Here is a 15,013-nt window from a genome sequence, read left to right on the forward strand (position 1 = left end):
TACGAGATGGCGCCTAACGCNATTGATTGATGATTTGATTCAATCAACTAATTTGTTGATTGTATTAACTTGATTCTTTAGATATTGAAAATTAAATAAATAACATTTTATGTTAATTTAAGCATACAGAAACGTTGCTGTTGTTCCAGCAAAAATCTTATTTTCACTTTACCGAGTGCCTAGTAGGTAATTTGCGGATTACCTAGATAATCTGAGCATTTCCTAGGTAATTTGAGAAATGGAATAATTTTCGCAGCTTTAACGGGTCACCCTAGTTAATCTGCGGATTAGCTAGGTAATGTGCACATTAACGGATTTCGAGCTTTAACGGTAACAGATACATTAAAGAATTTTTTAAAAACATACATTAAGGTTCCATATTACCACCCGGTTTTCCCTAAGCCTACTTTGTGACTTTTTTTACAGAAGCCTTTAAAAATCATACTTATGGTTACACTTGCGAAAAATTCAATTAGGAACATTTAGTTTAATAGTTACCAGTACTTTTCGCACAAAAAATGTGGGTGTAGTTATAATACCTTGTTTACAATTCACTATATTGAAAATGAGGTTCCATAATACCACCTTCTCCTCTACATTCAAAAGTTGTATTGAACTTACTACTGTATTCTATTGTATAAATATTCTGTGCACTTCCAGATTTTGATAGCTCAGTTTCTGTCATTCTCGATAAACTCGAACTGTCGAGAATCTACTGTACATAATTTGTTATAACGTTTTGATATACGATAATAATTTATAGTATCTTAAATAATTTTATTAATAAGAATTTTTAAGACAATAAAAACAATGTTTGGGTCTTTTTTCTATTTATATCCTTTTATTCCAATCCAGGAAGCATAAACAACCGCACTGAAGCTGAGAGTTTTCTGGCGAATTTTCGGGCAGCCCAGAAATTATTTGCATAATTATACATATTAGCGCAGAATTATATTAGAGGACTCTCAGCTAAAATGCGATTACATAACATGGATGCTGTCGTGAAGGATTTTGAAGGATTTTTAATGTTTGTAGACGTCGTAGCATACAAAAACAGGTCGACGTCAGTGTAAAACAGTGTAAATTGTTTGATAATATTTCGTCTGTCGTTTTTACAACTTTTACTTCAAGTCCCTTGTTTTCTGTGCTTCCTGGATTGGAATAAAAAGATATAAATAGCGAAAAGGGCTCAAACATTGTTTGTATTGTCTTAAAAATTTATTTTTAGAATGTAACTAAAATAATCTTGAGTTAATGTGTAGAATTTTATTAATTAATTATTTTTATTTATTGAATTGTTTTAAAAGGATCGAAACAAGAAATTCGAATGCACCGTGTGCAAAAAACAATTTCAGAAGGAATACCTTTTAAAAGTGCACATGCGTAGACACACTGGTGAAAGGCCTTATGTTTGTCAGCTTTGCAAAATCGGATTTAGCGATAGATCCTATTTGAGACAGCACCTAAACTCTCATTCAAAAGAAAAATCATTCTCGTGCGATTACGAAGGTTGCAAATTTACTACTTTATGGCTAACTAGTATCCGGCGACACATGTCTGTGCATCGCCCTAAAGGAAATGTTCCTAAAGTGAGTATTACTAGTATTTTCTATATTATTATGCTTATTATTCGGTAGTTACGTTGAGAAAATTCATTAAAGGAACAAATGCAACATAATTATATCAGAATAAATACAAGATATAATTAATTTTATAAGTGTTATGAAATAATCAATAAAACTTTGCTAATTTAAGGAAAGCAAGCATAAAATTAATTAATAACCAATAATTATTATTACCTTAAAAAATCGAAACATTTTGGTTGTTATTTTTAATGGGATTATAACATTAAAATATTTCTGTGGTTTGTGGTTTCTAGTATTTTCTGTGGAAGAAGATTCTCTCAAACCTCACACTGACAAGAGTAATCTGGAATCATTCATAAAATCAGAGGGTATTAAGCGTAATAAATTCACTTGTGTAATGGGCAATTTACGATATTAATGAATAATATATTGACAAATGCTATTGGACTTTGAGAAATCGAAATGATTTTCAACAGGAGACGTATGTTCTATGCAACGATCAAAATGATCTTCGAGAGTTAATAACAGACTGTAAAAAGAAGTGTGTAAACGTGGCAAATAGTGAATTTGCGTAGTTTACGCCAATAGTTGTTTAATAATTCATTAAAATATTTAAAAGTTTAATTTAAACACGATCAAAGTATTTAATTCTTTGTTTTTCACATCAGGCAAACCGAGTCTGACTTTAGTGACATCAGAATTCTGTGTAAAAGGTAGATTGCTAAATTTATTCAGTAAAAGGTAGAGGGAGAGGCGGATTGTGAACTAATTGAAAACACGTTGCAATAGTTTTATAAATATTAATTTTTAGGTTCGCCTTGTTGAAAGCAGTAGATAAGATGTTAAGTCATTTTGTTACACATTAGGGTCACGGTTTAAAAACGTATTATCATCGGCGTAAGCAACTACTTTAGAAGTAATGTTGTTGAATAGATCAGTGTTTTTCAACCTGTGGGTCGCGACCCCAAGGGGGCCCCAAAGCCTAAAACGGGGGTCGCGGGTTAAAAAAAAGACAAGCGTTTGTAGGTCCTACACTACAATAAAAAAAACTACACCCTCAGTGAGAAGGTTGTGCCTGTTTATTTTACAGTAGAACTGGTTTTTTGATCGATATTTAGGTCTCACAGAAAAAAACTTGAACACGTAGATTCTAAAATTACAGACATAGTTTTAATATGGCCCTGGGGGTCTCCAGTATTTTTTAACTTGTAAAGGGGTCGCTTATTCGAAAAGGTTGAAAAACACTGAAGTAGATTATTAATATAATCAATAATATATTATGGAGAAAGAATATTTTTCTTTGTTAATATTATTCAGTAATATAAATATACAGTAATTTACTACTGTTCGTGAAAACACTGAGTATCTTCAGCTTAAACAGCCGGCATCAATATTAAAATTACTGTGTCGTTTGACGTATCCAAAATGACACTTTTTTAAGATTTTCGTTAACATATACGTATATTTTATTATTATTTTCTTGCTTAAAATTTATTTTTATATATTATAAGTGAATTAAAGTTAACGACGATCAAATTCATTTCCTTTCTTTCCATTGAATAATTATTCAGATTAAGTTAATATATGAATTTGTATTTATTATCTTTTCTTCCAAAACTTAGAATTAATAATATAATGTTCCAATCAGCTATACTTTTACAGATCTACAGCAAAGAAGCATTCATACACACAAAAATATATTGCATGTAAATATAGTGCATTGCTTACAAGTAGCCCAATTGATAAAACCACTGAATACCGGTAGTTGGTCGTGGGTTCGTCTCACCTAAGGGCTGCTACGTCGAATTTTCCGGGATTTCTTCATCTGTGTTACGTATAAATTGGACCCAGTTTCGCACAATAGTTCTTCCGGGGTCATCTTCCTCGGTAGATAACCCACGTCACGCGTTGTCGTAACAATCTAAACCAAACTAAATACACACTTTAAATAAATAATTTTTCTATAAAAAACCAACCCGTTATTAGACTGCTGATTAGATGTTTTATTTATTATTTGAAACAAATATATCTTAATTGCAATTTTATGCGGTTTCAATTTTACAAGTGCCATTGATGTTCAGGTATATGGTCTAATCCTTTCACAGTTGTTGCCTATCTTTTTCTGTAAATGAGATATGAATTTTTCCAAATATCATATTTCTATGTTTATCCGAAAAATTAATCGTTAGTTCGAAGTGCTACTATAATTGACGATGAATTTTTACTCGCTTCACCGACATGTTACTAAATGACTTCGCATGCATGTGTCATGATTTTTTTATCGAGTAACTAGAAATCGGCAAGGGCCACAGTGGCGTGGCCGAGCAGTACCTTACCATGAACACCGGGAGTTGGGTCGTGAGTTCGCGCCTCACCACGTGAAGTTTTCGGGTTTTCTCCACGCCTGTAACTCCATCATAGGGACCAGTCACCTTTAAAAAGACCTCCCGGAAGGCATTTCTCTAAGCAGATCGTCCAAGCGTTGCGTTGCCGTAACTTAACTAAACAAACAAGTATTGGGCAATTTTATACTTTAAGTCATTTTTGATCATTTCACTGGACGCACTTGCAAATTAGTCGATGTTGTATTTCAGCTTATGATAATGAGTCGCTGTTTACCTGCAGTTTATTTATATTATTAATTATTAACGAATTAATTTGACGAAAATAGAGTTTTGTATTTGTAGCCGTATTTTGTTTGCTAAATAAACCACAAGAGTTACATGGCATTTGGCATGTTGCACAGAAATATGTAAATCTCGAATAACTAGAAACTTGATTAATCTAACTCGCGAATGTTTTGTTCGTTGAATTTCGAACTAACAAGGATTTTCTGTAATAAGATTGTGCTTTGAGCAGATAAAAAAAAGTTAAGAACTAGAGGCATATAACTAATTTATCGTGCTTTTCAAAGATTTATTATTATTTTGTATTATTTGGTACTAATCTATAAATATTAATATTATGTCAATTTGTTAAATGTTACTAACTTTACTTTTAAATTATAGTCTAACCTTCTTGTAACGAACTAAGGTACGGTACAGTATATGTAATAAGGACTTGAATTGAACTTGCTACTGTTTTTTAACATATAAATATTTTGTACACTTCGCGATTGTAATAGTTCAGTTTGTGTCATCATTCTCGATGAACTCGAGCTATCGAGAATCTACTGTACATATTTTACATATTTTATTACAATCTTTTTATATACTACTAGCTGTTACCCGCGACTTGGCCCGCGCGGATTTTGCCAGCAAACCCTTTTTATATTAAGTATTTCAACAACCATAGTAATTGTTATATAACACGTACCGCTGTGAATGTTGAGAATTGCTGAGAATCAAACCAACTGTTTTCAATTTGATCAATTTTCTGGAACGTTTACAATCGTTCTGTAATCGAACCAATACGCAATAACAAATCCGAATTTAAAACGGCTCAAACATTTGGCTAAAAAATCGAAATATATAAAAATATTTATAACAATGTCTGAAATGTTATCAATTTAACACACTGAAGTACTCATTGAAAACTAAACGTAGTTAAAAACAAAAAATCGCATTTAAAATAGTACAGTAGAAGCTATTCTTCGGGTTAAGCCTTAATCCTCTCCTCCCGTGGGGGGAATTTTGAAAAATCTTTTCTTAGTGTGCGTTTTCATGACGTATCCTAACTGTGTACCAAATTTCACCTCTTTTAGTTCATCGGTTTGCTCTGGGCGATGATAAATCAGTCATTCAGTCAGGACAAGTAATTTTATACATTTAGATTACTAGTCCTGACTGACTGAGTGATTGACTGAGTGATTAATTCATCATCGCCCAGAGCAAACCACTGAACTAAGAAATGAAATTTGGTACACAGTTAGTGTCCGTCACGAAAACGCACACTAAGAACAGATATTTCGACATTCCCCCGCGGGGGGAGAGGGAGAGGATTAACGATTAACCGGAAGAATGGCTTTTACTGTACTACTTTGGATGCGATTTTTTGTTTTTAACTACGTTTAGTTTTCAATGAGTACTTCAGTGTGTTAAATTGATAACATTTCAGACATTTTTATAAGTTTTATTACGTTTTTCAATTTTTAACGAAATGTTCGAACCGTTTTAAATTCGAATTTGTTATTGCATATTGGTTCGATTATAGAACAATTTTAAACGTCCCAGAAAATTGATCAAATTGAAAACAGTTCGTTTGATTTTCAGCAATTCTCATCGTTCTTAGCGGTAGGTGTTATATAGCAATTACTATAGTTGTTGAAATACTGAATATAAATAGGATTTGCTTGCAAAATTAGCACGGGCGAACTCGCGGGTAACAGCTAGTTTTATATATTTAGATAATAATTTATACTATTTTCATAATTTCTTATACAGATTTTCATTTATTAATTAATTTTGTTTATCGAATTTTTTTAAAGGACGAAGACAACATATATGAATGCACCGTGTGCAAAAAAAAATTTCGGCAAAAAGCGTATTTACAAAACCACATGCTTAGACACACTGACGAAAGGCCTTATGTTTGTGAGCTTTGCAGTAAACGATACGCCAATAGCTTCACACTGAGAAATCACCTAAACTGTCATTCAAGAAAAAAACTATTCTCGTGCGATTACGAAGGTTGCAAATTTACTACTTTGTGGCTAAGTAATATCGAGCAACACATGTCTGTGCATCACCCTAAAGGAAATGTTTCTAAAGTAAGTATTATTAGAGTTTTCTATATTATTATGCTTACTACTCGTTAGTTATGCTAATCAAAATTTGTAAAGCGAAAAAATGCGGCATAATTATACCAGGATACATACAATTAATGTTATGCGTGCTGTGAAACAATCAATGTAACTTCGCTAATTTACAGAATCCAAGAATAAAACCAAAATTGAAACTAATCATAAGGCTGGGTAGAGGCAAGCCGTCAAGTAAGCGAGCGAGCAATCGAACGAACGGCTGAACAAAGCCAACCTGACTATACTGGAATTACAACACTTTCTATCCCAATTGACATTTTATTAAAAAACCAAAAATACACCAGTATCGTTGTCATGTGCGATTTTTTTCGACTTGTGTATCAAATTCCAACGAGTTCCGTTCATTCGTTCCCGATATATTGATTTTAATCCATGCATTTCATTTCACCTAAAAAGTCTTTTATCCATCGGTAGAAAAACTTCCGTTTCTAAAAATGTCCACTCGTCATTATGTATGTCATTTTAATTCTATTTTGTTTTTTTTTTTGACAAAATTTAAAGTTTTATACAACAAAATATTGAACTTATTTAAATTGTATTAGTCTATATTAATATAATGTTCGAACTCTGTACTACAGATGGAAGAAATTCATTTCCGCTTCTGCTGTAACTAGAACTGTTGGAACTGATTTTGTGAAACTATTCTGACGAAACGGTTTCTCAGAACTGCTTATTTTGTTGTACTACACGGTTTCACGAAATTATTATGTTTTATCGGGAAGTGTTTCTGTTAGTTTTTTGGTTCATCTTCACCGAATTATTCTCCGGGACTCGGAGAAAATATATAGACTTCCGTGAAATCTGAATGCCCCACTGTCTTCTTGACTTGATTTTCTTGACACTTCGGCATAATAACAGTACGTTAAAAGTAGCGGGACATTGTCAACTAGTTTGATGTTCAAATCCAGATAAAGATTTCACCGTTTCGTTAAAAGCTGTATTCATAAATTTACAAAATTAAGATTACGGATTGGTAGTTCCGGAACCAGAACTGTGTGATTACTCGATGTGGAGCTGTTTTTATTAGTCTGGAGTCCGAAGCAGCTTTGATCGGAACTATCTCTGGATTGTTGGAAATTAGAAGGATCCACTGCATGTTTGTCGTTTATTGGATAGGTATTCAATTTTGAAAACATCTCGTGAGATTAATTTCATTATTTCAGTTTTATTAAATTACGGATTATTCAAATTAAATTATGGACTGAACTGTCTGCTAATGAAAAAACAATTATTTCATAGGCTGTCCACATTGGAAGGGAAAGAGGAGATTACGATAAGTCGGACAAGGGGCGTGGAGCTTTAGTGGACGAACGTTTATGTTATTAAATTATATGCAGTCAGTGGTGGCCGTAGCCAGGTTTTGAGGTGGTGCGAGATCTCATTGTGGCGCCTCCCTGTAGAGACTAAACTGATAACGTACATTTTTCACATTATTAACGCAGACCTCCGAAAGATTAGTATAGTAATATTATGGATGAGAAACGATAACGACGGTAAATGGAGAGTTAACTTGACATTTGTTAATTCAGACGTATCGCAAGCTGTTGACGTTTTTTTCCCTCCCCTCCGTCGATGGAATCTCTTAATTTTAGGTTATGGAAATATAGCACACATTTCAGGATCATGTTTTATATTCTCACAACCCAGCTCACTCTTGTGTAAAATCTATAGCATAGTACTAGTATGGATGAGGAACAATGACAGTGGAAAAAAACAATATTTTTTTCATAAGGCAATATTTATTTAATTTTTTTCATAAGGCAATATTTATAACAATATTTATTTAAACTGCTATGGCACAGACAACTCTCACCTCACGCAAAAGACAAATTTACATGGTAAATTAATTTAAAATTGAAACAAATTAAGAAAAAAAATAAAATATATTTTGGCGGGTAGGGTTAAGTAGTAATAAGGTGATCGGGTTTTATTTTTTCGCAGACGATCTATCGTTGCATTTTCTGCGCCTTTACTATGACGGCGCCCGGTGCAGTCGCACCGTTCGCACCGCCCTAGGGCCGCCCTTGTATACAGCTTATAAATTTTATTATATTCAAAGTTTCTTATATGTATCGTTTATATTTATGGTATGTATCATTCATAAATTGATAAAGGTTTAAGGGGGGGTCTAGTTTTGTTAAACGTCCGAAGAGAGTAGGAAGTTACGGAAACTTGGACAAACTGGGACAAGAGATAAAAAGACAGTAAAAATTTCAAGAAAAGTGCGGACGTTATCGTACGGACAGCCCCTAACAGAAAATTAGAAAATTTGCAAACGACTTGTTATGTTCGTATTTTACCAAACACTTATTATTATTCGATGTTACCACCAAATTAGATCGAAACTCCTGCAATTATTTTTCCTGTCGGATCCAATATCGTTCACATACAAATTCGGCATAGCAGTGATAATTGAATTTGCGCTTGTTATGACAAAAAAAAGTATGTGCCTATACGATTATGTAAATTACGGTAAATCACTATGGATAATCCTAAGTTTGCTACGTAAGTGACGGTTTTTGTCTTATAATCTTCTACGGATAAATACACTGTAGACGAGTGAACTAATGTAACTGTTTATAAAACAAACGAAATAAAAAAAATCCAGCGATATCTCCAAAAAACATACCTGTAAACGTTACAGATTCAAAAACTGCCGTCAAGCCCGCGTAGAACAATCGTTTTCAAAATATTACCGTTTAAATTTAAATGCTTACGAAACACAAAAAGTATAAAACCTTCATTCAATGACTACATTTTATATTCATAATTATTTGGCTATGGAAAGTGATGATATCGGGGACGTAAAGTCATCGTTTTGACGTCAAAAGCTGTGATAGTGGTGAAAAATTCTTGACATCACTATTACTAGTTCCTTGATAGTGAAGCTATCACTATTACTATCAAGAATTTGTATCGATGCCAATGTAATTTTTAATAAAACGATATTTGGGTTTTCAAACTCGCACTTGGCGGTGCGTTTATTACAGATTTATTTCATTATAAATCATTTGAAGAAATTATCATCACATTTTAATTACTTTATAGCAACAGCGAAAAGAATTGAAAAGCGTATTTCCAAAGTGGCATACCTCCATTTTTTATTTTTTATTAGTTCGTGGCATCAACACATTGATAATGCTTTTCTGTATTGCTACAATACTTTTTTTTACCGAAATGGGTGTTTTTTCTGTTGAAAAATGTATTAAAAAATTGGATTTCTTTTCAAATGTGACGTTTTTCGTTTTGTATTTCAAACTGTCGCGTTTCCATAATAGCCAATTACAAAGTCAACGACTGCTTTCTGAAGTGTAAATGCTATTGTGTTGGATTGTTTTCTTCATTTTTCTTTGATAACGTCCACATTTTCTGAAAAAGTTTAAAAGTATTTAGTCAATGCGCTAGAAAGAGATCGCTTCCTTATTTTGTAGAAATTTTCGTAAGAAAAATCGAAAAATGAAAAAAATTAATCGGTTTTGTGATGGATGCAGCGCACAAAACAAAAACTACACATTATTAGTAATGCAAAGTAAACTTTCAGATATGTATAGTGTAATTTTTGAGATAAATATATGGTGCGGGGTTACCATTATTTACCCATAGATAAGGCCTTTGGAAGGATTAAAAAATGTTAAGAAAAGCTGAACTACTTCTTTTACCAGATAACTACAATAAAATTTTTGAACATATAGGACAAATTCATATTCTTGGTAAAGACTGGCAACTTGGTAATTGGAAACTTGCAATTCATTCACACATTAAATCAAAAATGAATTTTAAAGTATCCGAAATGAAAGTAATCAGAATAAATATGTTTGTTGCAAACAGCAGTTTTTTGATTTTCTGATCGATTGGGGATGTGCAAACATACAATGTTAAAAATTGGTCTTATCTATTAGTTGATTTGTTACCATTGAAGAATAAACTTAAGCTGGAAAAGATAGATGATGTGAAGAAACTTTTAAATAAATGGGAATAAGTGATGGGCATACTGCAATGACATTTTACAGAAAGTGTTTTCCTGTTTAGAAAGTGACTGATTCTAAATGAATACTGTGACAGAACAATTACAATATGATTTTTATTAATTTTATGTAATCATTGACTTATTTTATTTTTTCTGGAATTAGTATAGTTTTTTACACTTTTTTTATTATGTTCAGTCGTGTGAACAAGGTTCGTGTGTTTTCATTGTTTTGTATCGTATTTTGTATATTCTTATTTGTTTTTATATATTAAAAGTTTTTGACAATCTATTTGTTGCTTTTAGTACATTTCCCATTTAAATACTGCAATTTTATTCCAAAGTGGCGAAGTCCATGACTTGAAGTACCAAAACTACCATTTCCTTTGCCTCGAAATTTATTTCACTGTTAAACCTATATACAGAATATAAAAATAAAGCTCTGTATCAAAAATTAAGTTTTTACCTTAACATTTAAAGCAATTATTTAAATTTTGAGGTTTTTGAAAATTTGTATTTCTGGGCAATACGACACTTTGGAAATAATCTCTTCAATTGTGTACCGCAAGTAGCCAAGCTTTAGCATGACCATTTAATAAAAACTCAAAGAAAAGATCACAAATGAATTCCTCTCTACATTTGTTTGTACTTTAAACAAACAAAAGTTATCGCGAAAAATACACTCGCTGACATCTCAATGGTTGTAGCTTATGTTTGAGAAACGTATAACATACATTTTTTCAATATAAGCGAACAAACGATGCAGTTTTGGAAAAAAATGCAAGTTTAGATGCTCTTTATAAAACTGGCCATAATTTAAATGGGTATTAATTTCATTTGAACAGTGGACAAATGAGAGGGTTTGTTGGGCAAACGAATGGCATAAATTACTTTGAAACAAACGCAATTGTGGTCACAAAACACAAAGCCCGGATAGTATACATTACGTATACTATCCGGGCTTTACGTATACGGGATAGTATACATTACGTATAGTTATCCGGGATAGTATACATTACGTATACTATCCCGTAATACCCTAACGTAACGCCGGGTGTTACGTTAGCTGGTTGAGTGCCATTGAGGGTCGTGGGCGATGAAGTAGTCTCCAGTCAGTAATGTATTTAACCAAGTAAGGTTATATCTAATCTAATATACCTCTGGAAGCGAAGGCTTGCTCGGGGTTCGGGTGGCGTAACTGGTAGCGCACTGCACGGCAAGCGGAGGTTGCGGGTTCAAGCCCGTCCCGGGCCAGTTCTTTTATTCCAGAAGGTTCTAAATTTAATTTAATTATTTATTTATTTAATTTTAATTATTAATTTACTTACGAGATGGCGCCTAACGCCCACCTCTTATGACAAATTGCTTTATTTCTAATCATTTAAGTAGCCATATAATAGCCCGATATTTAGGCGATCGTTTGGCAATTTAGTAAAATGGTTTTCATTTTAATGTTTACCGTTCTTACTATTTGGCGGGAAAATATTGAACATGTCTGCAAGTTATTAATAAAACAAACAATTACAAACTTTAATAATAATATAAATTTAAAATATTCAAAACTAATTGGTAAAAGCAAAAAAGAAAAACGCGTTTGTAGTTACCACCCGAACTGTTTCCACACTAGATGTGGAACTGTTCTTTAGTAGATCCTAGTCTGGAATAGTTCCGACCCGAGACTAGTATCCCTATGAGAATACTAGTCTCGTAAATCTAGACGTAGAGTATTTGTGTGATCCTTGTTTATATTTTAAGGTAAAGCATGCTGCTGAGTAACTTACAAGTAACCTAATTTAAATTACTATGACGGTGAAAACTTACAGCCAACAGATTTATAATCTCGATGCATGCTACATCTTCACCTTTGAATATGACTGTTGAAAGTCTACATACAGCCTGTTAAACTCTGGCATTTTCCCACTAACTGCAAATCTCTACCATAAAAGTATCTACATTTATTCTATTTGTTATAACACAATGCTTTATTTGTAGGAGAGTAACCAACAATAAAAAATAAATCCCACAGATTCAGACGTATGGGAATAGCAATGAACAATTTATATTCATATACATATTATATCTATATACATATATACTATGTTTATTTTCAATTTAAAATACAATTTTATTATAAACTGTATAGTATTTAAATATGGAAAATATTAAATTTAAAACACATAGCTCTTAATTAATAATAAGACTAATTTCGTTATTTATTGTGTATTAATAGTAATTTTTAAAACGATTTTATTATTAGAGTCCGAACAAAGAACCAGACACCAAACGATCTGATTGTGGCCGATGTGGAAAAATTTCCGAGAGTGCAATACACTTAAAACTTCACAAAACATCTGACACTGAACAAGAATCTTATGAATATGAAAACTGTAAGAATGAAGTTACAAGAATGTCCGATTTAAATACAGATAATTGCGAATTTCATCCTGTCGACAAAAATCCTTCCTTATTCAAGGTACTGCATAAAATATTTTTTAAGTTGACAAAAATTTGTTTTTTCATGTCCGATCTTGAACTGACCAAGAATATGTCTCGTGTGGCTTTTTATTTATTTCCTTGTATGCTGTAATAATTATAATCGGTGATATATTTGTTTTTGTATGAACGGCTAATAAAATTTCCAAATATTTCAAAACTTCGGTGCACAATAATCTGAGAACAGAGTTGATGGAGGCAAGTTGCAATTAGAATTATCATTGCACAATCACCATAGTATATGTCGTCCTTTTTTCGTAATTCTCATCCTACTCCAAAATATTTTAATAAATAGAAACAAACTAAAACAGTGTTTCTCAAACTTTGTGTTCAAGGACTAGTTTTGCTTTTATTCTAATTTCCAGAGCACAGTTTGAGTAGTGATGAATTAAAATTCTTATGTAATGTCTAATTATCATGATGACACAGAAATCTAAAGTGTTATTTTTCGTCCGTAATAATATAACATAAGGAAAGTATTGTAATTATCCGAAATTTGTACACTTTTGTTACTTTTCTGGCTGTTGTGACATGATTAAAATGTCGTTTAATGTTTCATGCAATGGGTTTTAGAATCTCTCGTTGTTTTAAAACTCGTGTCTATCTTTAAAGTTCGGCAATTTGCTTTTTTGTTATAATTAATAATATAAGTTTTAATAGTGAAATCTCGTAACATATGGTGTAACACCTAATTTAATTTATTATAATTAATAATATAATACTGTAATTATAATTTTTTTTGATAATTTGAAACCGTGTCGTTATTCTTAATTGTTGCTTAAACACCAAGTAGTGTAATTAATCGATTATTTGTAATTCATTTATATTTTATTTTAGTTCAGTTGATCAACTGAACTAGAATAAAAGATAAAGGAAACGGCAAATAATCGATTAATTACACTACTTAGTGTTTAAGCAACAGATATGAAATTTTATTAAAATTATAATTATTAACAGCAGAAAAAGTCACACATTCTTCGTTGCCAGAGTTTTTGTAGAATTATTTGCAGGACAAGTCTCTTAAAACATTTTAAAACTGTACATTAAATATGTAAAAATACATCGGAATATATTAATACTATTCTAAATATTAATCCACGTATATTTTCAGGAAGTGAAAGAGGATAGTAGAGAAATTACAAGTAAGAGTAAGAAGAGGGAATACGATCCATGTTTTAGTGTAGAAACTGATTCGGTTGAAGAACTATTCGGATATTTTCTTCAATCAGATTCAAATGAAAGTAAAAACTTCATTTCTGAAGTGATAACTGGCCTACCAGATGACATTGAAGGTAGTCGTGAAGACACCAACTTCGAAACACTATTGGAACAATTGTCATCTTTAGATCTGTTTCCCGAACTACGAATAGGCGAAGGTGAATTGGAATGTGTCCTGTGTAAAGTAAAGTTTAGTGACGAATTTTCTCTTAAAGAACATGTGACAGAGTTTCATTAAGAAACATTTTTTATCGTGTTGAAAATATCTAAGCAGCTTTTATTTTACGATATTTTTTCGAAATTCTTTTTGATTTTATCATGGTTTTACCGACTATTAAAATTTATAAATTATTTCTTACTTTTCTTTTAATTAATAATAAAGTACACCTGACATTTAGAAATTTATATTTAATATAGAAAGTAGTGTAGTCATTTAAATTAAGTATAAATTTTAATTAATATTCAAACTTTTTAATAAATTTTATAATTTTTACCAATCAAAATTCCAAATAAAATTAGTCTCGTTCGTAATTATTGATATAACATTTATAAATACAGGTATTCCTCGTACAACAAGGAATTCCTCTAACACGGTTTCTCTTAACACGAATCGAGAATTGGGGATATCCCACGAACAATACGGTGTTTTACGAAGTAAACCCTCAGTGTTTATATACATTTTTCTAAAGTAAAATCGCAACATTACGAAAGAAGGCGCATAGCCACCTACACATTGCAGAACAAGTAGAGGTAACACAAGTACAGTACGTAATGATTGTAAAAACAAAGATATAAGCAACAAACACCAATTTATTTTGTAAAGAATATGGCCCCTACGGGCCATTCTACGGCCTGTCATACTATTGACGAGGTAGTTAATGGGTTTCCCCACGTATCCGTTTGCAAGCTGCGTCTATTGCAGCACGCGTGTCTTTTAAGATATACGTTGGTGGCCCTTGGTGCACCTCACGTCATACACGCTCCCACGGGTAT

The 15,013-nt window shown here is 32.1% G+C and overlaps 1 protein-coding gene across 2 annotated transcripts; it reads left to right on the top strand.

Moving 5' to 3' along the window:
* The first annotated feature begins 1,323 nt into the window (after positions 1-1,323).
* On the top strand, positions 1,324-14,344 carry LOC111638352 (zinc finger protein 317-like). 2 transcript variants are annotated; one of them, XM_023384047.1, is made up of 4 exons: positions 1,324-1,589; positions 6,013-6,294; positions 12,567-12,782; positions 13,914-14,344. In XM_023384047.1, exons 1-4 carry the CDS (start codon positions 1,380-1,382, stop codon positions 14,256-14,258), a joined length of 1,053 nt encoding a protein of 350 aa, XP_023239815.1. In that variant the 5' UTR covers positions 1,324-1,379; the 3' UTR covers positions 14,259-14,344. The 2 variants fall into 2 exon arrangements, with proteins under 2 accessions (XP_023239815.1, XP_023239816.1); XM_023384048.1 differs by lacking the exon at positions 6,013-6,294.
* Positions 14,345-15,013: the final 669 nt, after the last annotated feature.

Source organism: Centruroides sculpturatus, unplaced genomic scaffold, assembly GCF_000671375.1.
Source record: "Centruroides sculpturatus isolate CEXI.00-Female unplaced genomic scaffold, Cexi_2.0 scaffold1045, whole genome shotgun sequence".
Taxonomy (NCBI): domain Eukaryota; kingdom Metazoa; phylum Arthropoda; class Arachnida; order Scorpiones; family Buthidae; genus Centruroides; species Centruroides sculpturatus.